Here is a 27,992-nt window from a genome sequence, read left to right on the forward strand (position 1 = left end):
TCAAGGCTTATCTTAAATATAATGCCTATTGGAATTAGATAACTGTACAGATTGTTTTAAAATATTTTATTGCAAGCAAAACGTGTAAATAGATGAGTGAATTCTCTCAGAGGACTGGCCTTTCTGGAAGGAGTGAAATAGTTATTCAACTCTCTGTATAAGGAAAATAAACAGATAATTAATGCACAATAATCCACTTATACTGGAATATCCTTTGTCTTTTGTTTATGTCGACTTGGCCAAATTTTCTTTTCTTTACATTTATGTCTGCTGCCATAATTAACTCTTTAAGTATTTTAGGGTAGGGAAGGTGTCACACAGTGACAGCATTCCCCACTAAACTATATCTCTGACTTAGTGATGAACTACCTTGTGTTTCCTTTCCATTTCTCTCAGACTAATACACACGTTGTTTTTTCATTCTTCAATGTGGAAATCATTTTTCATAAAACTTTTGGAAATATTCTAAGTTCAACATATACTCCCCATTTTATACTTTGAAGATGTTAGAATATCTTAGGGAGAAAGCGTTTTGTGCATTGTTTATTTATATACCAAAAGCTACATAAATTGTATCACTATCACACACAAATTAAACATAAATATACATAAAACACATAAATATATCTACATAAATTATATCGCTATTATATCTTTTGGTATTGCAAATAAAGATCATTAAAACTAGTAATGGCTGAATGGGCTATACAAATTACTTGACACTATCTAACACACCCAGTATTCTTTGATAATCTTTAAATTCAGAATTCTACTGCTAGCCCTGAGCTGGAGTCCTGAGGTTTGCTAGTTCCTTCTCCAGCTGTCACACCACCCACGACCCGCCTTCGGCTCCGCCCCTCACTTAGCCCCGCCTCTGCGCACAGGCGCACCTTCCACGCCCCCTCCGTTCAGCCAGTAGCCGCTGACGTTTGTGAGAGTAGAACGTCCCTCTCAGCCAATGCAGGAGACCCTTGCTGACCTAGTCCCGCCCCTGCCGAGAGCTCGGCCGGAAGATGGCGGCGGCCGCTGAGTTGACGCTGCTGGAGAAGTGTCTGGGGCTCAGTAAAGGGAACAAGTACAGCGCTCAGGGCGAGCGTCAGGTGAGAAGCTGAGGCAGCGCGGAGGGGGAGAGGTGGACGGGAGCGCGGCCTGCTGAGCCGGGGTGGGACCGGGCCGGCGGGCGGAGGCGGCGGAGCGAGGATGCCGCGCGTCTTCTCACCACAACGTGTCTGCGCCGCCGGCTCTCCTCCTTCGGCCCTGGCTCCCGGAGGGAGGAGGGGGCACCTGCTCCTCTCGGGCTTGGCCTGAACTTTTCCTCCCGCGAAGTTGTCATCATCATCCCATTCTGGGAAAGCAAGGGGGTCCTCAGAGAGCCCTCGGGTAGACCGAGTTGGAGGCCCCGCGTGTGCGTTCAGTGACAGCATTTGCTGTAACAGTACTTTTCATTCAGAATTACGCAGCGACTGCGGAGAGCAAACGGCGTGCCGAGTACACCGTGTTAGGCTGGGGGATACGGAGGTGGTCGAGGCGGACATGTCCCTCCCCTCAGGAAGCTTGATTTTTAGCTAGGTGGACAAGCATTGCAGCTGTGTTAGTTACAGTACTGAAAAGTGCTGCATTGCAGCGTAGACGTATGAGAGATCACGTAGTGAGTCCTGGCGCAATCTGGGAGATTCGGTTTTTCTGAGGCCTTGTGAGGTCAAGTTCAGTGTGCAGCGTGCAGAGATCGAGGGGGGAAGTTCCGCGGTTGGAGATTGCCTGGTGGGGTGTAGGGACTCAGATTTCTGAGGGCTTTGAAGGACGTTGTGTTTTATTAGGTGGGTGGTTGCGGTGGAGGAATCAATGTATCAGAGGAAAATGTAGGAAGACAACTTTGGATTATGTACGTTTTTTGCCCCTTTGAGATTTTTTTCTAGATGATACTTGGTTTTTGTTGTGACTTTTTCTGTTCCTCATTTGGTCCATCTTAAAATCTTGTCTCCAGAGCAGTCGTATTATAGTTTTTACACGTCAGTTAGATTGAAGTCTGGAAAGGATAACATGACTTGCCTGAGACCAGCCCACTGATGGGTGCAGAGTAGGCACTGGAGCCAGAGTGGCCGAGTGGCCAGCTTGTGCTTTTGCCTCTGTACTCCTGCTGATTCCTCCCCTTCTGCCCCTACTCCCTGGTTTGGTTTCTGTTTTTCGGGGATGTTGCCAAACATGAGTCTTGCCTTCAGAGAGCTTATGATCCAGTATGAGAAGTAGTCATCGACAGTTCATGTTAATCAGAACAGCAGAGCTGCTAAATGGAGGAGAGCGTTGTTGAGGAGGTGGAAGAGAAAGTTAATCCTGACTCTAAAAATGAGTTTGTAAACTATGTGAAAAGCTGGTGTTTAAAGTGTGTAAGACCAGTAAATTACGAAAGATTGGGTAATTGGGGGTAACAAGTAGAGCAATACGGTGGATGGTGCAATGCAAAGTAAATCCAGAGTTGTAGTTCGAGGCCCAGTTGTGAGGGCTGTGGAGTTCAGAGTGTGGTTTCTTATTTTATTTTAATTAAACCTTTGTTCTCCTTTTTCTTTCTTTTTTTTAAAGCAGAGGACAGCTATTGAAGGTTTTCGTTGATGTGTTTGGGGAAAGGGATGAGGATATATGGTAAGATTTATTCATTTTGGGGGGAAGACAACTGACAGCAATAGCCAGTGATAAGGCATCGCTGCAATATTATCGATAATAAAAATTTGAAAACAATCCAGGAATCCAGCTCTAGGAGAGTGGTTATTAAATTATGTACATCAGCACATGGGAACATTATTTATGTAGCCATTGAAAGTGATCACTTTGAAGACCATGGAACCTTAAGGTGAATGTGAAGTGGTGTGTGTCCCGTGACTGCAGCTGCATGAGGTTTGTCTACTTAGGCTGCGTAAAGGAAGGAGAATGAACTTTCCAGCCAAATGTACTTTACTGAAACCCTGACTCTGCCGTTACAAACCTGGTGACCTTGGTTCTTTATCTGTAAACTAAGGAGGAAATTACTTACCTGTCTTAAGAGATATAATGATTAGATGAGAAAGTAACCAGAAATTTTTTGAGTTCCTGTGATGGGATTGTGGATAATTTGTTTTTCAAAATAGTTTTCTAGAATTGTCATTTTACCCCCACAGTCAGCAGTTGTGAGTCCTTTTCTTTCCTCTTTCTTTCTCTCTTTTCTCCCTTTCTCCCTCTCCCTCTCTTTTTTTTCTCCCTCCCTTCCTTCCTTTCTTTCCTCCCTCCTTCCCTCCTTCCCCTCCTCCCCCCACCCCCTCTCTCTCTCCCCCTTCCTTCCTTCCTTCCACCCTTCCTCCCTCCCTCCCTTCCTCCCTCCCTCCCTCCCTCCCTCCCTCCCTTCCTTCCTTCCCCTACCTAAAAGCACACGCATCTCAGTGAGTTACCTGCCATAAAATGCACACAAACACAGTCAAGGAATGGAACACTGGCAGCATCCCCAGTGAGTTGCTATTGTTTTCTTTTAATGCGTTTTTTTAAAGGAGGTTATTGGTGATCTTAGAAGTAATGGTTTCATTTGAGGGTGAAGGCAAAAGTCAAAGTTCAAGGAGCTAAGTAATGAATGGAAAGTAACTGGTGAGGAAGTGGAAAGCTGAGACTACCTCTGGTTGCCTCCTTTACCGTTTAGGAGGTAACCTTTGAATCTGTATCCATAAAATGTTAATCTCCCCGTATACTTCACATGGTCTTATTGACCTAGATGTAAGTGTGAAAGGGCCCTCAACAGTGAAAATCGCTATCCGAGTTCAGTATGCTATTTGAACTGAACAGATGGCTGAAGAGAGCAGCCGTCTTCCAGGGGAAATATTCTCTTTTGGTTTCCTGAGGTCCTTTAGATTGTATACTTGTTTATAATTGATCAGTCTCCCCATTGGTGATACTTTCCATTTTCTTTTAAATTTCTCAAAATGCTTCGCTTAGTTGCGCATCAAGAACAATTAAATTAATTAGCAATTTCTTATAATCTGAGCCTTCGGATTGCTGTTACAGTAGGGGAAACTTAGAAAGTAGGATTGTTTTTCAGGTGATTACCTGAAGCCCATACTTTATTATTAGACTTTTATAATCAGTGACCTCACTCTAAATGACGCCAAAATTGATGAATATGCAATCCATGGCAAGGAAATCACCATCGCAGTCCACACCTAGTTAATGAGATAACTATATTAGATCACATATCACTTAAACCAGGATAGAACTCATTTGGTGGTTCTAGCTGTATCAACATGAATTCAGTGTTCACTATAACTGTTTCTTACTTTTGTTATTACAGAAGTTGGGTTTATTTAAGCATGTTCATTCACCTTGCTAAATAAGGTATGGGTAATCTTGATCAAAATTAATGTGATATTATTAGGATTTCCATTTTCTCTTTTTGTACATATGTAGTTATAAATTATGCAGAAGCATCATTACTAATTTTTGCAATGTTATTACCAGTTTCATAGCATCAAGCATCTATTATCAAATGTCAATTATGTAACTCTTATTTTCCTGACTCATTTGTAGGTAATTTAATATCTTAAGGGTATTTGAAAAGACAGTTTGGGAATTAGCGATTACTTAGAACTTACAGTCGTGATGGTATTTGTTTTTAAAATTTATCTGAAGAATTTTTTTTCTTTTTAAGATTCCAGTTCTTCAGACGAACAATGGTCCAAGTCTAACGGGATTGACTACCATAGCAGCTCACCTAGTCCAGCAGGCCAACAAGGAATATTTGCTGGGGAGCACCGCAGAGGAAAAAGCAGTGGTTCAACAGTGGTTAGAATACAGGGTAACTCAAGTAGATGGACACTCCAGTAAAGACGACATCCGCACTGTTCTGAAGGTATCGCCACGTCTCTTTATAGGCTGAAATGTGTGAACTCTTAATAACAGGATGTCTCTTCCCTGAGATTCAGTAACTGAAGTTGTTGGCTTTCTTTACTTGTTTCCTTCTGCCTCATGTTAGTCTGTACAAACTAACAAGGAGCACCTTGTTACTTAGGTACCTCCTTGCCTGGAACAGCCTCTACCAGCCCCTCAGCTCACATACCCCTTCCTCAGCTCGTCCTTGGCTACTCTCTCTCAGACAGATGCACTTCCTTGTTCTCAGTGATTTTCTTTCCTAACACAGCACCCTGTGCTTTTCCTTTGCAGCACTAATCATAGTTAATAATAATAGCTTTGTATGATTTTTTAATGTGATGGCTTGATATTCATTTCCCCCACTCTGCAGTCCTGATTCCCTAACCAGTAAAGTACTTTCTTAAAGCCAAGGGGGAATCAAAGTTTTGGGGGTTGTAGTTTGTAAAAATCTGTCCATTTGATCTGAGAAAGGCCACATTTCCCGCCTTTGAGACTGATTGCTTTGGGATTTGTATTTTCTTTCTAAAGAGGTCAAGTTAGAATTAAAGAATCTATTGATATAAAATATAAACCAAATATGGCTCCAGAATCACTAAGAATAAAAAATCTTTATAAATAAAATTATTTTTGTTAATTATATAAAAATAAAGCATTGTTTTGTTTTTTTTGTTTGTTTTTAAGCTTAAAATTTGAAGGAACCTTAGAGATCACCCAGACAACCACATGTCATTGTAGGAATCCCTTCTGTTTCCTAATTTTATTCCAATTGTAATATAAATTGGTGATATAAGTTGTACAAGAAGATCTTATGGTACTGAAAGTTTTTCATCTGTCATTCTGGGAGAAATGGTTTAAACTGTATTCCTGACAGATACCATCAATAGAACTGGTAGAAAATAAATTTCAGGTCTCTTTCGTTTATAGGTCTGTCCTGATCAACTACTCTTTTTTAATATCCACGAGTGGCAGCGCTCCCAAAGGGAAGCAAGCATGTCTTCCCTCTAAGTGAATGGGAGCTTTCAGGCAAATAAGAAGTAAATACAACTCTCTCTTACAGTTTTCCAAAAGAAAGCATTAGTAGTAAAGTATTTAATTCTTAAGTATTTCATTGAAATTGGGTGTGTAAGTTCAAAAGTCGTATTCAGAGATTTGGTATTAGGAGCTTAGAAGTATAAAACATTGTGTCTGGGATATGTCAGTATTATTATCTGAAATCTCAACTGGGAGAATCCAGCTGGCGATATGACCATCTTTGAAATGTACAAGGCACTGGATGATTTGGGTGGTCGCCCTTGCTCTGCCACTGTTTGCTCATCTGTCCCTACAGTGATGAGTAGGATACGGTCCTAGGGGCTGATGATACAGTGACCCACTAGGCACAGCCCCTGCCCTTACAGAACTCAGACCAGTGGGGGAGACAGATGTGTGTGTGATTTGGGGCTAGATGAGAAAGGGTGGTTTACTGTTTTACTTTGCTTTTTGCTATTTCGTGATAGTGTTTTTATTTTAAAGGCAGTATCCGTTGTAGAACTTTAAGAAATATAAGTAAGCAAATAAGAGAAATTTCAAACATTTGTAGTCCCACCATCGAGCGAGAACTGTTAGCAACACTTATGTTTGGTCCTCAGGTAGTGGATTGTTGACTCCCTTTCGTGTTCTTCACATGCTTTTTCTTTTCTCATATATATATGTGTGTTGTATTTTAAAAACGGGCCACTCTTGGACACTGTAACTTGTTTTTTTTTGTTCACTGACAGTATGTTGGGAGCATCTTTTCAAGTCCGTAAATACTCGCTTATACGGTCTCTGATAACCTGTTAGTACTCTGTCACATAGCTGTGCCAAGATTTAGTCTGTCCTCATGTAGTGTTGGATTGTTGCTGAATATTTTCACACATTCCCGTTGGTTTCCTTAGGCAAATCCCTACAAGGGAAGTGGTTGGGCCAAAGCTGTATATGTCTAAGGCTATGTTGCTCCTCTGCCTTCCAGAAAAGTGTATTGACAGTGGCTTCTTCCACAAAACCCTTGCTGCCCTGGATGTTACCCCTTTTCCTTCTTTACCACCCCAGTTTCATAACCAGAACAAACCAAAAAGTGATCTCTGTTTACTTTGCACTTTTTTCCTTGACGTTGTTAATGCCGTGGCATTGTTTTCATAATGCTTATGAGCATCTTCATTATTTTTAAAAATTTGCTTACATGTATTCTTGGCCTGTTTTCATACTGGGCTATTTCCGTTTTTATTACTTATTTTTTAAAATTTTCCTACTAAGGATATTGTGAAAGGATTTCATTTACTTGCAAAAGTTCCATTTCAGAGTTAAAACCACAATGGCTCATAATTAAGGTGTAATTTCAGAAAGCAGGCATTATGATACACTAACATTTGGATCTAGATGGAGGATATATAGTTGTTTATTATACTGCTTTTTCAATATTATTAGAAGGTTTAATAATAGGTAATTAAGAGGAAAAAGAAAAATCAGGTGGAACTCTATAGAGGGAAATATTTTTTAAAGTTTGGCAATGGCATCAGAAAGACTTGTTTAAAAAAAATGTAATGAACATCAGACATTAGTTCTGTTCCCTGAATATTTTGAATGTGTGAAATTCTGTTTTGAATTTCAGAATTCAATTTCTGAAAAATTTCTGAATTTCTGAAAAATCAGAATTTAATTTCTGAAAATTTTGATTTAGATCACTAATCAGAAAGATATTACCTATTCATAGTTTTTGAAACTCCATTTCAAAGTCTTTATAACTAAAGAGTATAACCTTAAAAGAGTCTTTATAACTAAAATATAGATATGGATTCTATTTTAAGAATATATATACTATACAAAGCAGTGTTGAATTATTGTTTCAGACCTTTTTAAAAATGCTTAACATTAATTGTAGATATATTTATTTTATTCTTATGCTTTATTAAACTTGTTTCATTTGAAGACATTTGAAGAAAAACCATCTCCATTAAGCAGATTATTATAGAATTTAAGTGGTAGCCTGTAATATACCAGTGTATTTTACCCTCTTTACCCAATTTTATTTTGATTCTTATGCATTTGCTTCCCTGTTTATGTCCGTGTTCCTTTATGTCATCATCTGTACCACCCCAAACAGTCCCATATTCAAATACCGTCTTGAAAATTACTGTCTTTAAGTGAAGGCATGGGCAAACTCAAAGAGATCAGATTCAATTCAGCAAACATTTACTGATTACTGAACCACTATGTGCCAAGCATTTGGCATATGATTTGAATATCAAAACAGACTTCTCTCTCTACAGATTAAGAAATTTTTCTAGAATGAATGCTGTTGACCTCTGGGGCAGTGTTTTATAACTAGTCTTTAGAGGAGCCTGTGAGAATATCTGATATTTATAAATCTTTCTCTGAAGGTGAGATGAATCTTTTGTCTCCTTTCATGTGAATGTAATTTAATGTAAATTCCTGTGCTGTTAAACTACATGTTAATTTCGAGAGGGACCAAAAATATGTATATAATATATTTTCTTTTGTCTAGATTTTTTCTTTTCTCAGGAAACTAATTGATTTTATTTATGCTCATCTATCAGATAATACTTCTGATTTAGATTAGGATCCTTTAAATTTTTTATTTAATTTTTTAACATGTACTTAAATTTTTTTTTCCTTCAAAAGTGCCTCTGAGCTGTTTAGGGAGCTCAGTGCTTAACCTTTTAAAAATTGATGGTCATTGTCTGAGGAACAAATGACAAAGATCTTTCTGTAGCTTTAAATGGTGTTTAAAATTGGAGTCTTTAGGGTGTTAGAAAAACTAGATATCCAACTGCAAAAGAACGAAACTGGACTCTTACCTTACACAATATTTAAAAATTAACTCAAAGTGGATCCAAGTCCTAAACATAAGACCAAAAACTGTAGAACTCTTAGAAGAAAACCTGGGGGGAAGGCTTCAGGTCATTTGATTTGGCACCGATTTCTTGGGTATAACACCAAAAGCACAGGCATCAAAAGTAAAAATAGATAAATTGGCCTTCATCAAAATGTGAGGCTTCTTTGCATCAGTAGAAAAAATCAACAGAGTGAAAAGGCAACCCATGGAATGGGAGAGAAATATTTGCAAATCGTATATCTGGTAATATCCAGAATATATAAAGAACTACAACTCAACAACAAATAAGAACCCAGTTAAAAATGAACAAAGGACTCAGGTAGACATTTCTCCAGAGAAGATATACGAAGCTAATAAGCATATGAAAAGATGCTCAACATCACTAATCATTAGGGAAATGTAAATCAAAACCACAATGAGACACCACCTCATATCCATTAGGTTGACTACTACCAAAAATAAACACCAAAATAGCAAGTATTGGTGAGGATGTGCAGAAATTGGAAAACTTGTACACTGTTGGTGGGAATGTAAAATGGTGCAGCTGCTATGAAAAACAGTATGGCGATTCATCAAAAGAGTTAAAATAAAATCATATTTACCGTATGATCCAATAATTCCACTTGCGGAAATATACCCAAAAGAATTCACACTAGGTCTCAAAGAGATATTTGTACACCCATGTTCATGCCAGTGTTATTCACAGTAGCAGTTAGGTGGAATCAACCCAAGTGTCTGCTGACAGATGAATGGATGAATAAAATGTGGTCTATACATACAGTGGAATGTTATTCAGCCTTAAGGAAATTCTGACACATTTTACAACATGGATGAACCTTGAGGATATCATGCTCAGTGAAATAAGCCAGACACAAAAGGACAAATAGTATATGATTCTACTTATATACAACGTATAAAATAGTCAAATCCATAGAAACAGAAAGCAGAATGGTGATTGCCAGGGCCTGGGGGATGAGGGAAAGGGGGAGTTGTTTAATAAGTACAGAGCTTTAGTTTTCTGAGATGAAAATATTCTGAAAATTGATTGCACCACAGTGTGAATACCCTTAACACTTACTGCATTATGCACCTAAAAATGGTTACGGTGGTAAATTAAAATTTGATTAATTTTACATGTTACATGTATTTACCTCAATTAAAAGTTAAAAATATATATTAAAATGCAACAATAATTACAATAATTATTAACAACATTAATTAATATTAATAAATTAATATGATCAATATTATAATTAATAGCATTGATATATTAATTAATATAATTGATATTGATTATACTTATTGTAATTAATAATTATATTATAGTTATTATAATTATAATAAATTATAATTCTCTTAAAACATAGGAATTGTTGGGCTTCCCTGGTGGCACGGTGGTTAAGAATCCACCTGCCGATGCAGGGGACACAGGTTTGAGCCCTGGTCTGGGAAGATCCCACATGCCACAGAGCAACTAAGCCCACGCGCCACAACTACTGAGCCTGCGCTCTAGAGCCCGTGAGCCACAACTACTGAGCCCGTGTGCCACAACTACTGAAGCCGGCGTGCCTAGAGCCCGTGCTCCGCAACCTCAATGAGAAGCCCACACACCGCAACTAGAGAAAGCCCGCACGAAGCAGTGAAGACCCAACGCAGCCAAAAATAAATAAATAAAATAAATTTTTTTAAAAAATAGGAATTGTTGAGGAGCTTTTTATATTTTAATGGAAAAAATAAATCCAACATGAGCATGATTTACAAAATGCTCCCCCGCAAAAAAATTGGAGTCTTTGAAAGGATCAGAGATGGCTGTGAATATCATTTTCTAATGTTTTCTTATTTCTTTAAAATAAGGCTAATAATATTTACCTTATTTTTAAAAATGAGTTGATTGTTATGTGATTTGTGATTTTGAGTGAATTCAAATCTATTGTCAAAGATTAAATTTATTAAATTAAATGTCAGTATTGTGTTTTCTAATAGCCTTCTAAATGTTTCAAGTCAAATGTATAGTTAACTTTATTATTACTGTTTTTTAAATTAATATTTTTAATTTTTTTTCCCTAGGATCTTAATTCATATCTTGAAGATAAAGTCTACCTTACAGGATATAACTTCACATTAGCAGATATCCTCTTATACTATGGACTTCATCGCTTTATTGTGAGTATTTGAATAGTTATTGGTGTTTTTGTCTGTGATGTTCAGAATGATTTGTTTTGTCTTGAATTTAAATCAAGTTTGAATTTTCAACTTATCACATGAAAGTGAAAGGAATTATTTTTATACAAGGTACCTTATGCAAATGTTCCTTCCATGGATCCATCACACATAGGAGCTTCCTGTTCCTTGACCTGCTTGATTCCTGTTCTTGTTCCTGTTTTCCTTTGGGGCTCCTTCTCTTGCCGCCCTTTGTACTCGCTTGTCATCCTCACCTGGACCCCACCATCCCCTTTCTGCTCCAGCTCTACACCTCGATTTCAGTACTGCACCTTCTGTGCCATCTCTTACCCTAGCTCTTAATCTTACTCCCTAGTTCCATCATTATCCGAAGTAACTCGATTCCTTCCCTCTTTCCAAACCTGTACACTTTCTTCCCCATGCAGCCTAGATCCCCTTTGTGTAACTCAAATCCCCAACTCTTGGTCAGTCCAAATATGTGCCTTCAGTCCTATCTCCTGGCTGAGCTATATCGGAGAAATCACACACAAGCTGTCATTAAGAAGATGAGCATTTCTCCCCTCTAATTAAAAAAAGATGACAAGGAAGTGTAACTCTTGCACACCAACGTGTATATTTACTTTCTTCCCTCTCTGACTTATACAGGTCATGCGATAGGGAAAGGAAATACTCAGAGAAGGAGGGAGCTTGTGTGGAATTTCTTTGCCAGCAGAGTGGACAGGGTCCTAATGCACAGCACTTGTAGCACTGGCTGCCAAGCTGTTTCACTGTGAGTCTAGGTGCCCACAAGGGTGTATGGTTTTCAAGCAGGTTAGAAGAGTTTCATTCAATGCTGCGTGTGAAAACTAGACTTCCAGGGAGTTCCCTGGTGGTCTAGTGGTTAGGATTCCAGGCTTTCACTGCCGTGGTCCGGGTTCAATCCCTGGTCAGGGAACTAAGATCCCATAAGCCACGCAGCTCAGCCAAAAAAAGTAAATAAAATAAAACTTAAAAAAAAACTAGGCTTCTGTTAACAATATTCAATGATCTCTGCCTATTTATATTCCCTATTTTGACATGGATATCCTTTTTATATTTAGTGATTACAGTATTATGATTGAGTATCTCATGCTTATTGTTTTCCAAACAGAATTGAGTGAAATGATACGTAAATCACTGTTCACCGTCCCTTTGGGTTCGTAAAATGAGTCCATAACCAAAGCAGCTCTCCCACCCTGGTCCACATGCAGGCAGATTATGGCAGAGAAGTAAACACCTTCTCAAGGAACGGGCCTCACAGACGAGGCCTGTGCTGTGACAGCGTTGCCCTGCGGTGTTAAATGACATTCCTGTTGAGTGAGGTGTAAATATACCCAGGTGAGAAAAAAAATGATTACTAGGTGTTGAGTTCGGGCAGAGTAGGCTTCCTGCTTGTGTTCATCAGACAGTTCTAGCGCTTTGTTTGCCATGGCAGTGCATTTATTTTTGCCCTCATACGTTCCTTCATTTACCTGTTCACGTTATTAAATACTTAATATGTAGTCAGCACGATCAGCGCAGTATACAAAGCAGCAGTCAGGGAACCTTGATGGCATCAAGTAGTCCTGCTGTGTTTTGTTTCAGTGTGAGCCCGATTTTAGCGGTGGCTGATTACTCTGAGATCTGGTCCATCTTAATTCCCTCTGAGCAATATTACATTGTTCTTCCTTTGTTAAACTGCCAGTTACCGTGGCCGTTTATTATCACCCCTGTGACTCATTGCTTTCTTAAAGTGATTTCTTCAGTAGATAGCAGTCCCTACGAACAGGCTGTTACTCAAGATTATTAAAATCCTTTGTAAATATGTGCTGCTTGACTATAAGATTGTTATCAATGAGATACATTTGTTTCCAAGTTCGGAGCACCAGTGGAGGTGTCATTCTTCTAGAAAGAAAGGAAAAGTAAAAAGAGCTGCAGCACAGTCCAGGAACGCAGGCCGTAAAGAATGTCCCAGGGGCAGCATGGTGCCAGTTGGAAAGGTAGCAGACCAGCATTTCACCCTGGTCTGGAATGGGTCACTCAAAGAGTTTCTCACATGTCTTCATGGAAAATTAGTGACTAAGAATGTTATCTGTTTGGCTTTAAAGTTCAGACTAGTTGTAGAGTGCCAGTATAAATAAGAAGGAGTGATTAGGTAGAAGAGCCAAGCACCACTGTAGACTCGCTGGCATTCTGACCAGTAAGAAGCAGGAAACGGTAACTAGAACAATCGCATCGTGTTTCCTGTTGTAAAAAAAAAAGAAGAAAAAAATAGTCAATTAGAAAGGAATGATGGAAAACCAGTTTTAAGTAAAATATTTGATGGGGATCCCATCCCAAAAGTTCTAAAAAAATGTAAGTTTGGTGAGGGTAAAATCTTTCTGTTTGTTTGTTTCTGTTTACAGTATGTTCAGAAATAGAATGTCTACCAAAAAAGTAGTGGCGGTAACAAAGCGAGGTCAGTCATAATTTTCTCAGACTCAAGGGGCAAGCTCCAAAGTTTAAACCAGAAGGTTAAGCATAACCTGATCCGTCTGAAAAAGTGCTGCATTTCTAGCAAAATGTTCTGAGGGAAAATGAACAAATTTACATTGTCTAAACTAGATCATCTAGTTAAAAATTATCGGAATAAATTAGGAAATGTTAGAAGAAACTTTAGAAGTTCCTGGAATAACAGTTATTTTGTGCTGTGGGTCTGTTGTAATCCTTACACTAGAGACCAAAAAAGTGAAATTTTTAAGTTGGAGAATATCGATTTTGCCATGTGTTGTAGTTTGTTACTGTTGTTAAAATCTTCAGTGATAGGCCTGGTGGCAGCATATGCTAGGCCCGGTGACACCAAATGCTGTTCTGAAATGTAAATAGTAAATAGACACTGCCCTTTTTCCCTGTGTCAAAATCTGAGTGAACAACTTGAACGTAGATCAAACAAGCGTCAGTACTTTATTGTTTGGAAATGCTTTCTTGGTGCATTTTAATTCATTCTGAAAAATAACATCTCACAAAATGGCTGAGTAGAGACTTTTTAGAATGAAAGAGTTCTGAAATTAGTCAAATTTGTAAGCAGTCAGATTGGATTCATCATGTATTTCAACAGCTGACATGAAATCAAGTTGCAGTAATACTTGCTACTTTTTGCTTTAACTGTTAGTAAAGAGGTTTGTTGAAGTTGGTTTTGAATTTTATTTACGTATGTAAATATGTATGTATGTATTTATGTATGAAGGGAGGGAAGGAAGGAGGAAGGAAGGAAGGAAAACTTACCCCCATTTCCTGTTAGAGTTGCAGCTATGTTTACTAGTAGTTGAACTTTTTAAAAATCTTGTATTTTCTTTAGAAGTCAGTGGTGAAGTTCACCTATGGTAAAGATTTAGAAAAAGAACAAAAAGTTAGCTCTTTTACAAAATGTGTTTTACCTTTTGAAATATGGACTGATACTCGGTTTATTCCGCAATTGTTATTTAAGTGCCTTCTATGTACAGTACAAGATAGTTAGGAATAATATGATTCTTTACATGTGAAACCATGAATTCTCTTTTAATAAAAAGTAACTTTTACACTAAAAAAAAGACTTTCTTGACCAATTTTCTTGACTATTGTGTTAATTTTTTTTTTTTTTCTTGATGCGCGGGCCTCTCACCGCCGTGGCCTCTCCCGCTGCGGAGCACAGGCTCCGGACGTGCAGGCTCAGCGGCCATGGCTCACGGGCCCAGCCGCTCCGCGGCATGTGGGATCTTCCCAGACCAGGGGCACGAACCCGTGTCCCCCGCATCGGCAGGCGGACTCTCAACCACTGCGCCACTGTGTTAATTTTTTAATCTGCTTGCCATGGCCTAACTATGTTATAGGTGAACAGTTCTAGTCACATGTTTCTGGTAACTGGATGCAGCCCTCCACCCCCTTAAACAAGATGAGTGTATTTTTGTAATTTGCTGCAGCAGCTTGCTGTGTAGGATTTAGACCAGAAACTTAAATTTTACATAACAGTAGCAGTGAGACCCCCCTGCTAGGAAACTGGTCCAACAGAGATAGACATTTGACACCAAAGATGTTAAAAGATCAGATGTTGATACAGTTGTATCCTAATGTCATAAAGGAGAAAAGGAAGGCAGGATGACTTCTATCACTTTCTCTTTTTAGACAGCATTATAGTAAATGTGAAATGAAAATACAAGTTCAATTAAACATTTATTGAGAAAATGCTATATGTCTACCTTTTAATTTTATTGCTAATAATATTTTACATTCTGTAATAATTATTAGATACCAGAGTGATTTGTCCTTCAGTGTTGTTGACCTGGTGACTTAGCAGAGTGTTTGCCTGTAGGCACAAGTATATGCTAAATTCTGAACAGCCATCGGGCATCCATCGCTAAAAGTGCCTTCCAACAAGCAGACTGCCAATGGGTTTGAAGTACGTGAGGGTGACTGAGATTTTTGGTGTGCGTGAACATTCCTTGTCAGTTTTAGGGAGACTTGCAATATGTTAAACAAATGAATTAACAACAGGAGAAGGAACTACACTAATCTTACCTGGTCCGTGGCCGTCCTACTGGCTTCTCCTTACCTGACACCTCTTCATGATTCTAATCCAAGATTTGGCTCAAAGAAAAGGCTTCAAGTCACCTACTTTGGGATCTGAGCCCAGTGAAATGATAGGCACCCACTGTTTTGATTGCATCTTTCCCTAACCAAATCTCTGGGCATACTTGTAGCTTGACAGTAAATTCTGTGAACTACTACATCCTCTAAAGATTGAGTGCAGCTTTATTGCAAACAGAATTCAGAAGGTCTGTTGTTCATCTGAGACATACACCCCAGAAACAGCCCTTCCTTCTTGTATTAAGCAGTAACCCCCTAACATTAAATGAGTCAGTGTCTTCTTCAGTAAAAATTTCCCCCAGAGTTTAGTAGAAAGAAGCAGTTGTCTACACATACATATACACCAGCCATCTACAAATATATATATATATATATATATATATGTATGTATTTGAGTTTACATTGTATTCCCTTGTTAAGTATGTTAGATGCCAATAAACCTTTCTTATTTTAGGTTTGCGAAAAGTATCGGAGAAAGAACCATGTCTTAGTCTCTCAGAAGCTATTCTCTTCCTTTCTTCTATTTTCCTTTACAATAAAGTAAAAAAACAAACTTTAGTCCTCCAGGTCCTGTGTTAATGTAAATTTTTCATTTGTTGAAAACTTCAGATTTCGCCCCTAAGCACATCTGGTTTTGAACTGAACATGAAATCATTAAACAAATGGTGGGCTCGTCCAAGTGGCTGAAGTGGTTCACTCCTATCTGAATATGTTGGCTTTGAGAACTGTGGGGTTTTTTTCCCCCAAATTTCTATCTCCTACTCAAATGGTATTAATAGTTGCACTTATGTAATGTCTGTGTTGTGTGTGTGTTTTTAATCTCTACTTAGGTTGACCTGACAGTTCAAGAAAAGGAGAAATATCTTAACGTGTCTCGCTGGTTTTGTCACATTCAGCATTATCCAGGCATCAGGCAACATCTGTCTAGTGTTGTCTTCATCAAGAACAGACTGTATACTAATTCCCACTAGAAGCCATCTGCGCTGTACAGAAGAGTGATTAAGATATTTTAAATGGAAAGTGTATTCTGGACCAGAGGACTGACATGAATTGATAGGCAGCCATTCTTTATTCATTGAAGTTGGTAGAATTTTTAAAGTATAAACTTGTGTCCCAACATTTTATTTGTTCTTTAGTTGAAATTTTGCAGTTTCTTTAATGTAAAACTTCAAGTGCTGTCAAAACTTGAGATCAAGGTATCAATTATCTTATTTTTAGAGATGAAATTTATTTTAATAAAAGTTGCAAATCAGTGGCTTAATCTTAAAAAAAATAGTCATTCTGATGGTTGACAATATTTGGCTATTTATTGACCTCTTTCATCTTATAAATTAATTTTCCCCTTCTGAATATTTATAGTAGTTTGTTTTTTAAGAACTAGGGTAAATTGTGCCAAGGAGACAAAAAAGGGAAGACAGATGGATTTGTTTTCAAATATTTATGTGAGCCAGTAAACGTGGTTGAAAAATTGAAAAAGTCATTTTTTTGTTTGTTTCTTTCCTGTTGTCGGTATTCATTGAGGTGAAACTACTGCACTGCCCTAGAGGGAAGTGGAATAAAATACATTCCCTCGAATTCATGATTCTTTTGTTGTCTTTGGGCTCATTGGAATATGCAGTAGCTAAAAAGCAATGGGAAATTCCCACTATCCCACTAATTTCGGACTTGATAACTACTAGATTTTTCTAAACTAAAAACCAACATAGAAAGGCTGCTGTTGACATTCTGTGTAAAGAACGAAGACTCATACTGTATTAAAACAAACCTATACAGTTTATAACTCTTAGTGTAGTGGCTGAGTAAATAAATAATCAATGATTGAGAGCTAAAGAGCTTATACTTACAAATAATAGGAAAAATTGTCTTTGAACACTTCACTGTTAATGCTGTGCAACATTTTGGTGCTGACTCTGAGTCTCAGTAGAATACAATTCAAAGCTCAAGTGCAAAGAGCAGAGACTTGGGAAGGGTCCATCCCTTTGGCCCAGTCCTGCTTTGATCACATACTAGCTGAATGCATGACCTAAAACAAATCAGTTAACCATATTTTCTAATCTCTAAACATAAAAATAAAATGTAAAAGTAAAGATAACTCTAAATGTTGAGGATTTGTGGGGACAAACATACGTGAAAAAGCCTAACATACAGCCCATGGCTGTCAGTAAAGGTTTCTCTTTGTAAGAGGCCCCCCACTCCCGCTTTTGTTCTTCACGTTACAGAGTCAAGAGATTTAATAGGCCAAGAGTATTGAGTATATTGTAATAGATCAAGACAATTTTTACAGGATTGGATCTCACAATTCATTGCTATTGGGAGCATTTTTAATTTTTACAAAGTAGCCTTTATATTAGAAACTCTGGACTTGTATTTGCATGTTCAGAGACTAAAGGGCTCAAGTTCCCCTTGGGAGTTAGTACGTGTGCCACAGAGGCAGGCCCAGTCTGACTTCTCATGCATGCCGCTGCCCCAGCTGGGTCTGCTGTAAGGCTTCCACCTTAAAGTCCACTGCTGCAAATTACCCCTTCCCCTAACACTTCTCTGGTCTCCCCTGGACCGGGGAGGTAAGCAGGATAGACAGGATAGGCAAGAGATGGGCTAGCCAGTCCTTCTGTTCCAGCCATTTCACTCTTTTCCTTCAGTGTAGGTCAGCTGTGAGGAAGCGGGGGACAGAGGATACCGGATACCTCTTTGCCAAATGTATCCTCTTCCCACTTCCACATGGTGAGTCTTTTTTTTTTTTTTGGCCACGCCCCGTGGCTTGCTGGATCTTAGTTCCCTGACCAGGGATTGAACCCGGGCCCACGGCAGTGAAAGCGCCATGTCCTAACCACTGGACTACCAGGGAAGTCCCGCTTGTGAATCTTATATCTGCTAGTCAGTTCTTCATTGCAGAGCATATCATTGCTTCAATAGTTATCACCTACTACGTGCCAGGATGATCTTGGAAGATGCAGGGGTGGCAGAAAGAGAAAATCCTGGCTCCCGTAGGCAAAGGTTAGATAAGGTTAGATGTTCTCAGCGTCTAAATCGAAACAGTTCGTTTCCCCTTAGAAGGGCTGAGGGGCGTCCTGGGTCATTTCCGTCAGGTACTTCTCTACCTGAAATGCCCTTTCTTTCTCACTTGATGACCTCTTCAGTATTCAACTTTGTCGTGTCCTGGAAGTCAAGTCCACGCTGACCAACCCATCTCCCCCTGCCTCCCATCTGGCACTGACGTCATTGTGCTATTTTTGATCACTAGTCTCTTCCACCAGATGTTTAATTCCTTGGGAGCAGAGACTGTCTTTTCGCAGCTGTCCAAACAATAACTGACACATAACAGTAAATGCTCGATGTGTGTTGAAAGAATGTAGTATTAAGTGCATTTTGAGCTAACCAAGAAAAGTGTAAGTGTGAATTGCAATTAGGTACAGATGTATAGCAGAAAAACCACATAACATTAAACTGGGTTGTTTCTTATGTGAAAGAAGACAGTCCACAGTTGGTATTAGGCATCTAGCTGCTTTCCACTTGAAGGACCTTTCCGGGAAGCCCTATTCAGCAAAATCTATTTACATGTCTTTGGCCATCCCAGCTGGGAGAAAGGCCAGAAGTGGAGTCCTTTAGCACACACATTGCCAGCCAGAACAAAACTTGTGCTATGAATGAGGAAGAAGGAAGAAAGGATACAGCTAGGTAGGCAGCTAGCTATCTATCACGGTAAGTAGTGTTTAAGTGGGAAAGTACTTTCTGAATGCTAAATAATCCAGTTGTAAAATAATTTTTGTGAGTAAATTGTTGACGTTCCATGGATCATCAGTTTGCAAAGAATTCGAATACCATAGAATAAATACTTTTCACTGATCACGGTTTTCAAGGTTCACAAGCTATTTTAGGATCCTGCAGTACTGAGTTATGAGGATCTGTGAATGCACTTTTAATAACAGCGCTAACAGCTAAACTTCTTGACCGTTCAGTATGTGTTCGGCACCACTCTAAGTGTTTTAAGTGAATTCACTCCTTTAATTCTTATCCCCTTTTGCCAGATAATGAAACTGAGGCACGGATTGGTTAAGGAACTTCCCCGGGTCACAGCCAGTATCCAGGGGTTGGGATTCAGTCGAGTGTCTGGCTCAAACTCAGTCTGTAAGCACCAGTGTGCCTGGCAACTTCTGCTTAACCAACTTGTGAAATTCGTTTTTGCCAACCTTAGAAAAAGCTGCCGTAGGCATTGGATAAAACAAAAGTGTACATAACTTTGAGAATAAATTAGATGTTTCCACAATTCTGGATATACTAAAAATGCCTGACTCGTACACTTTAAATGGGTAAATTTTGTGATATGTGAATTATAGCTTAATAAAGCAGGCTTTTGCTGTTGTTTTTGGTTGCACCACGTGGCATGTGGGATCTTAGTTCCCCAACCAGGGATCCAACCCACGCTCCTGCATTGGAAGCGCAGAGTCTTAACCACTGGACCGCAAAGGAAGTCCTAAAGCAGCTTGCTTGCTTGCTTGCTTGCTTCCTTCCTTTCTCGCTCTCTCCCTCCCTCCCTCCCTCCCTCTCTCTCTCTCTCTCTCTCTTTCTTTCTTTCTTTTTGAGTCAAATACATTAGCCTTACCGTATATTAATTACGAGACCTTGGATAAGTCACTGCATGTGAAATTCCTCTTATGAAACAGGTGAAGATGACTGATCTCATTTAATTTGCAATAAGAAGGTATAAAAATTACCTAGCACAGTGCCTGGCACACAGAAAGTGATCAGTGAAGGACAAACTGCTATGGAAGATTGTAGAATCATAACCCACAATTTTGTAAAGTCAAATTCTTAACTAATCCATAAGCCTCTTCCCACCGGCCATCTCTGAGGCACCTGCTCAACAAGATCAGATAAAATAACTAGGCAGAGCATCTTGTGGTTTTAATATTTAGTTGTTTATTTACTTTGGCTGCGCCAGTCTTAGTTGCAGCATGCAGGATCTAGTTCCCTGATCAGGGATTGAACCCGGGCCCTCTGCATTGGGAGCACGGAGTCTTACCCACTGGACCGCCAGGGAAGTACCCATCTTGTGATTTTGGTAAAACATGAATCCATTGTATTACTCACCAGCTTAAAAATCTCTGGTCCTCACATCTTTCAAGCCATTGAAAAAAGGGCGCATGCTATTTTTCTTTTTTCCCTAAAAGATCAACGAAACTCCTCTAAAATAAAGTGTATGCCATTCCTTCTGAAAAGCAGATGCCCCTTTTCACCATTTCCTTTCTGTAATTCCCAGAAGCCTAGAGCACTCATCATTCAATAATCCCTCTAGGGCGTCCCTGGTGGCGCAGTGGTTAAGAATCCGCCTGCCAATGCAGGGGACATGGGTTCGAGCCCTGGTCTGGGAATATCCCACATGCTGCGGAGCAACAAGGCCCGTGTGCCACAACTACTGGGGCCTGCGTGCCTAGAGCCCATGCTTCTCAACAAGAGAAGCCACTGCAGTGAGAAACCCACTCGCTACAACTAGAGAAAGCCCACGCACAGCAACAAAGACCCAATACAGCCAAAAATAAAATTTAAAAAAATTAATAAATTTAATAATCCCTCTACATTCAATATCTTGTAATAACCTATAATGAAAAAGAATATATATATATGTATAACTGAATCACTTTGTTGTACACCAGAATCTAACACAACATGGTAAATCAACTACACTTCAATTTTTTAAAAAATAGCCCTCAAATATTTCTTTAGCACCTACTGTGTGTCGACAGTCGACTAGGCCCTGTGGACAACACAGGTACACACTTGCCCTCATAGGGTTTCCAATCCAATGGTCTGTAAACAGATTCCTGAAACAGCAGGTAAAGCATCCTTGGGAAGGCAACCAGCTGCTCAGCATTCTTTGAAAGTAAAAAAAAATAATCAGATACCATTTACTGAGTGTCTACTGTGTCTGGGCTCTGTGCCAGACACTTTACAACCTTCACATTATCTCATGTTACTCTAGGAGGTAGGGCAGAGGCAGAGACTAACCCACATGCTGACCACCCAGTTAGACCACGGCTGGAGTGAATGGGAACTGTACAACTGCAGAACTGGAGGACATCACCATTTTATGCACTGGGGTTTGATTTGATGGCCGTGACTAGGTACTGGCCCTGTCTCCCTACACCCTGTGCAACTTCCAAGAACAGGTCAAAAATTCCAAGTAGGGAAGGATCATTCTTCAGTCGAGGATCCACAAATTTTCCACTAATTACAATAAATAATGGTTTTAAACCAAATAGAGGGGAATTCCCCAGGGTCCAGTAGTTAGGACACTGCAGTGGAGGGCCTGGGTTCAATCCCTGGTTGAGGAACTAAGATCCCACAAGCCACGGCGCTGCCCCCAAAATAAAAATCAATAAGTAAACAAACCAAATAGAAATAATAGAACTGGAAGCAGTATCAAAACGCCATTTGTGGGACTTCCCTGGTGGCCCAGTGGTTAAGACTGCACACTTCCAGTGCAGGGGGTGTGGGTTCGATCCCTGGTCAGGGAACTAGGTCCCGCATGCATGCCGCAACTAAGACCCAGCACAGCCAAATAAATAAATATTTAAAAAAAAAAAAAGGCCATTTGTCTTTCGGCCCACTTATACCCAAAGCATCCAAGATGTCACGAAGTGATTTGTGGAGTTCCGTCACAAGATGGTAGAAAAAGTGACCTAACTTAAACTCTCCTCCATCCCCATCCAGATTCAGCATAACATTACTGCATGGAGGTTTTTAACAGATGTGTGGGCAAGCTCATTCTTACTCCCTGTTAAGCATATAGGTCCCCCATTGGCTCCCCCAAGTTAAACCTGAATCTGTAGTCACCACAGTCTGTAATGGGCACATTAAGTTTACCGGAGGGACCAAGGTAGGAAGGTAGGAGTGGAGAGAATGGGCAGATCACCCGCTGCTGGTGCGTCGTGTGAGAGCCCTGCTAAAAGTCCTTCCAGCATAGCTTCAAGACGTGTTGATAAAAATTTAAGCAGAGATATTGTTAGGAAAGAATAGAACTCTATTGCAATCAGGTACACGTACATCACACCGAGAGATAAAATACACAACCCTTGACGAGGAGTCAAATTAGAATGATTGTGAAGTACAGCTTTTTCATTTATGTATGTTTTTTTCTATCAGTTCACTTCATTCCTTTAAAAAAAAAAGTCAGATGTTACACAAACTTTAATATTAATCTAGCTTTGGCAGAGATGTGGTGGTTTTGTGGATTCGAGCATTTAGCTTTTTAGCTCCAGAGAGCGATATTTCTTCTTTCTCTCCATAATGAGATAACCTGCTTCTACCCATTACCAGGGCACTAAATTTGAAATTCTCCATACACCTGAGTAGGCTGCTACATATCTGGCCATCTTAATTTTAGTCTTGATTTATTGAAGCTGAATTACATTCCCAACTCTTCCTGGAGCTCTGGGTGAATTTTATTGAAAAAGCAGTGGGGAGAAATTTGCTATCATATATCGCTCTTGCTGGCCAGAGCTTTTCGATACACAAGGGGCTCTATCTGCTCCATGTCTTGTATGCTGGATTTATAACACTGAAGCCCAGCTCCAGGGTTACATACAGGCATATCAGAGATGAGATGGGGAATTTGATTTTGTAATAATGATTACTTGTTGCTGGAGCCCATATTCCTGCAGGCTCTTCCTTTATTCTCCCTGCCGCCGATGAATAAAACTAATTCCAACTGCTACCTTATCTAGCAAAACTCATCTTTCACTTACGAGAGAGGCCAAAAGAAGGGAGACAGGAAGTCAGGAGAATTTGAAATGCTGGCCATTTTTGCTATTATGTCTCAAGGGTTTCTTCTTCCATTATCATGATTCCTTTAGGAATATTTTCATCTTTTAAACTTTCGTTTCTTTGTGGGGAGAATGAAAGCGTCACATGTCTTCCAGCCTGGCGAGTTCATTTGATGGCTCATCTGTGCTGTCTGTTCCACTTCAGAGAGGCTGGGTCCCTAGGGCTAGCCAGTTGTATTAGAGATCCTGCGGACTTGGCTTGCCATTTCTGCTAAGGGTCATCGGTCCTCGCGGTCTTGCCATGGATAATTTTTGCCTTCCCGAACATCATCTGCTTGAGAAATTTGTGCCTGGCAGGCCTGTCTGTCCAAGTTAAGCTTGAAATACAGTAGCCACACAACTAACCTGACAAAGCATCGCTCTACACAGCAAGGCCCCAGGCCTGCTTTGACCAAGACCACAAACTTCCAGCCATCTGATTACAAATTCCAGAGTTTCTTTGGTGCAGTCCATGAACCAGTCTGTTCATGCAACGTGGGTTATCCTTCCTCCACTGCCCCAGTTTTCCCAATCTCCTGCAACACACACACACACACACACACACACAGAGATACACACACACCCTTATCTTAAAAACCCTTAGAAATGCTTCACCCTCTGGTTGACCTTACCAGTTCCTGACTGTTCGGCACTTGACTTGAACCCTGAGACTTAGATGAAAGAAATGTAGAGCTGACTGTCATTGTCTGAAGTTTGAGGCATGTGTGACAGACATTACATGAAAGCAGTGGTTCTCAGACTTGAGCATGAGTGGTAATCACCTGAGGCTTCTCAAAACAGAGATTGCTGGGTCCCCGTTGGAGTTTCTGATTCAAGAGGTCTGGTGTGGTGACCCCACCATGAGAACCGTTATACTACACCTGTCCGAAGCTTGGGTGACGATCAGACACAGAGCAGCTGCGCTCATCCAAAAACTCTTGCTCCTGTCTTTTTGCGTAGCTAAGTCCAGTTTTCTGGAGGTGGGCCTAGCCTGGTGATGGAGCATCCTGAGTTCTGATTGGTTGGCTCTGTCCCAGGAGTTTCTCTCTGTAGCAGCTCTCGCGGGAAAGCACTGCATGTTCTCCAAGTGATGGAGCTACGCTGGAAGCAGCTCTAAGAAGCATCAAGCAGGATTCAGTCCAAGAAGGATCAGTCCAGGACTGTAAAGTCGTTGCCTAGTCTCTGCCAATGCCAATACCCAGCGCGTTATTTCATACCACACAGCCTCTGGGCTTAGCATGCCAGAGGCATTTCCAAAACTTCATATGATTAACACACAGTAATATTGAGTATTTTACTCCCCAAAACTGTCTAATCTTTTCCCCTCCTTTATTTTCATCAGTTTCTTCCATTTTTAATTTTTTAACCCACTTCAAAAATAGGTTAGACAGGGCTTCCCTGGTGGGGCAGTGGTTGAGAGTCTGCCTGCCGATGCAGGGGACACGGGTTCGTGCCCCGGTCCGGGAAGATCCCACATGCCGCGGAGCGGCTGGGCCCGTGAGCCATGGCCGCTGAGCCTGCGCGTCCGGAGCCTGTGCTCCGCAACGGGAGAGGCCACAACAGTGAGAGGCCGGCGTACCGCAAAAAAAAAAAAAAGGTTAGACAGAAAAGGATAAACAGTAACGCCAATAGAAAATATGCAGAGGAAATGTCATGAAGTGGATTTGATAAAAAGCAAAATAAATTTAGGAGCGCACTCCCGCAGCTATGCTTATCCATCATGGGCTTATACTAAGAAATGAGTTTTAATTTTGTTCTCAAGAGGCATGTAATTAAATACACATTTTATTTTTATTTTCTAACTTTTATAAGGTTCAATAAGGAGTTAGCAAATAATTTACCCTGAAGTCAGAAATTTACTTCTTCTAAATTAGCATTATTTGCATGTTTTAGATGCCTTAACTCTCAAGAAGCACAATAATTGGCAAAATCCCTTTACCATTCCATGGTTTAGAAGTGTCTGATACTGAGAGTCTCTAAAAAGGGATCAAGCATAGAGCGCTGTGCAGGGGAGAAGAGCTACTCTTAAAACAGGAGAAGTGCTTTGTGTATGATCCCATTTAGGTGATGTTTTTGAAATGACAACGATTTAGAAATGGAGGGTACATCATGGGTTGCCAGGGGATGGCGTAGGGCAGGGAGGAAGGTAAGTGTGGTTACAAAAAGGTGCCAAGGGGGGTCTTTATGGCTCTGGAGCTGTGCAATATCTTGACTGTGCTGACATAGTCAGCACAGGTAGGTAGGTACATAAACACAGGTAGGTACATAAACCTACACATGTGATAAAATTATATAGGACATAATACACACACACAATGAGTACAGGTAAAACTAGGGAAATCTAAATAAGATTGATGAACTGTATCAATGTCAATATCTTGGTTATGATATTCACATTTACAAAATGTTACCAGTGGAGGGAAATCAGGCAAAGTGTATGACGAATCTCTGTATTATGTCTTACAACTGTATGAGAATCTACAATTATCTCAATAAAAGTTTTATTTAAATAATACAGGAAACGTCTTATCAATCCAGAGACAACTAGAGATAACACAAGCCCTTCAGGGAGATTCCACGGGTCAAAGAGCAAGGACACAGAGCAGCCCGGACCCCAGCCCAAGGTATCTGTCAGGAGGGCTCTGCCACTGGAACTTTTCTTTCAGTTGCTCTTTGCTGTCTGAGCTGCAGTTGAAAGATTTGTGTAAAAGAGGAGAAAGAAACAGAGGTGTACTCTGGACCTGACCATCCCAGAGAACAACGCAACGCAGTACTGGGCGGAAGAAAACAATCAAACAGCTGGAACGTGTATCTACAGGCTGTAAGCAACAGAATTGCAGGAAAGTCATTGCATAGGGATTTAATATTGTCCCCTCTGGTAGATGTCGCCTCCGTGAGGGGAGGAAAAGGCTGGGTCAGCGCTATATCCCAGCCCTTAGCACTGCGCTTGGCACACAGAAAGTGCTCAATCCATATTTGTTAAACGTGTTTGAATGAGGAAATGAAAAGGCCAGTTAGAGGTAGTATGGCTTCCCTCTTCCTTCTCTCCAGATCACCCTCCCCTACTTTCTCTTTATCCACCACCTACACTTAAACACGTACGCAGGGACCAGGTTGTTTCTGCCCCAAACAGCTGGGCGTTTAGCCTCTCTATGCCTCAGCCTCGTCACCTGTCAAATGAGGAGAATAATAATGCTACCAACTTCAGAGGACTGCCATGAGCCCTAGCTGGGTCAGCACGTACAGAGCACTTACAACATTAGCTGGCCCGTCATAAGTGCCACGTAAGTGTTTGTTCAATTGCAGCAAGTTCTGACACTGACTCCCGGAGTTAGCCCAGACCTCATAGACTCCAGAAGGCTCCACAGCTCTGGTGGTTCCCAGGCCACCTGAGCTTCTGGCCAGCTGTCTACAAATGTCAGGAGGTCTCACTTTACCCTTTCAGGTTCAATAATTCACTAGAATGACTCACAGAGCTAAGGAAAGTGCTGTGCTTACGATTACAATTTTATTGTAAATGATACAAGTCAAGACCAGCCTAATGAATAGATGCGTAGGGTGAGGTCTGGGAGGGTCCCAAACGCTAAGCTTCTGGGTCCTCATGTTTGCCTCACCCTCTTGGCACATTAAAGTACGGCTACCAACCGGGAAGGTCACCCGGGCTGTCCGGAAGGTTTTTACTGGGGTTGCACTGTGAAGACATGGTTGATGTATCATTGCCTGAATGACTGAACTCAATCCCCAGCCCGCTCTCCTCGCCAGAAGTCAAGCTGATATTACATGGCTCAAAGCCTCAACCCTTTAATCACGTGGTGGTCTTTCATGCATGGCCAGCCCCCATCCTGGAACCATCCAGGGACCCACGTGAGTGAGCGCTTTAGCATAACTTCCGGCCCACCAAGAATAACAAAGCCACTCCCCTCACTTGGGAAATTCCAAGGATTTAGAGGTTATCTTCCAGGAACCAGGGATACGGATCAGCCAAGTTCTTTATTATACAACAAAAATAAAGTAGATTCAATTCATTGAACAGGCAGAAGGGGCAAGGAAAACATTCCAGGAAGGGGGTGTCTAAAAAGGAAGAGGCAGGGCTTCCCTGGTGGCGCAGTGAGTGAAAGTCCGCCTGCCGATGCAGGGGACAAGGGTTCGTGCCCCGGTCCGGGAAGATCCCACATGCCGCGGAGCGGCTGGGCCCGTGAGCCATGGCCGCTGAGCCTGCGCGTCCGGAGCCTGTGCTCCGCAACGGGAGAGGCCACAGCAGTGAGAGGCCCGCGTACCGCAAAAAAAAAAAAAAAGAAAGAGGCAGAAATAATGTCTGGCACAGTCATGACACAGTGGAGAGACCACATCGCCACCCCACCCCACTCCCAGCTGATGGAGCTCTGCTGTTTTAGAAGCACCAGCCTTGAAGTCCATAGACCAGGGCTCTGACCATGGTTCTGCTATTGGATAACTATGGTACCATGTTGTGGGAGTACATTTACAGATCATTGTAAGCCATGTGAAATCCTTTCTATAAGAGGATATAAGAAATCCTCTATAAGAGGATTTCTATAATTCACACACACACACCTACCTTAGTGGATTAAAACAACAAAAATTTATTATTTCTCATAGTGAAACTGCACAATTCAGATTGGGACGTGGAACCCACTGTC

General features: G+C 40.7%; 1 protein-coding gene across 2 annotated transcripts; it reads left to right on the top strand.

Moving 5' to 3' along the window:
- The first annotated feature begins 964 nt into the window (after positions 1–964).
- EEF1E1 (eukaryotic translation elongation factor 1 epsilon 1) lies at positions 965–27,436 on the top strand. 2 transcript variants are annotated; one of them, XM_030881472.2, is made up of 4 exons: positions 965–1,100; positions 4,661–4,861; positions 10,823–10,918; positions 25,853–27,436. In XM_030881472.2, the coding sequence occupies exons 1-4, from the start codon at positions 1,014–1,016 to the stop codon at positions 25,880–25,882; spliced, it is 414 nt and encodes a 137-aa protein (XP_030737332.1). In that variant the 5' UTR covers positions 965–1,013; the 3' UTR covers positions 25,883–27,436. The 2 variants fall into 2 exon arrangements, with proteins under 2 accessions (XP_030737332.1, XP_030737329.1); XM_030881469.2 differs by lacking the exon at positions 25,853–27,436 and adding an exon at positions 16,366–17,115.
- The last annotated feature ends 556 nt before the right edge of the window (positions 27,437–27,992 follow it).

The sequence above is a fragment of the Globicephala melas genome, chromosome 11 (assembly GCF_963455315.2).
Source record: "Globicephala melas chromosome 11, mGloMel1.2, whole genome shotgun sequence".
NCBI lineage: Eukaryota > Metazoa > Chordata > Mammalia > Artiodactyla > Delphinidae > Globicephala > Globicephala melas.

Bases quoted from the DNA above. Each gene is read 5' to 3' on its own strand.
- EEF1E1 (XM_030881469.2), top strand. From the start codon at position 1,014: ATGGCGGCGGCCGCTGAGTTGACGCTGCTGGAGAAGTGTCTGGGGCTC. The intron at 1,101-4,660 runs GTGAGAAGCTGA...TTTCTTTTTAAG, and splicing joins GCGCTCAGGGCGAGCGTCAG to ATTCCAGTTCTTCAGACGAA. The intron at 10,919-16,365 runs GTGAGTATTTGA...ATCTCTACTTAG, and splicing joins ATGGACTTCATCGCTTTATT to GTTGACCTGACAGTTCAAGA.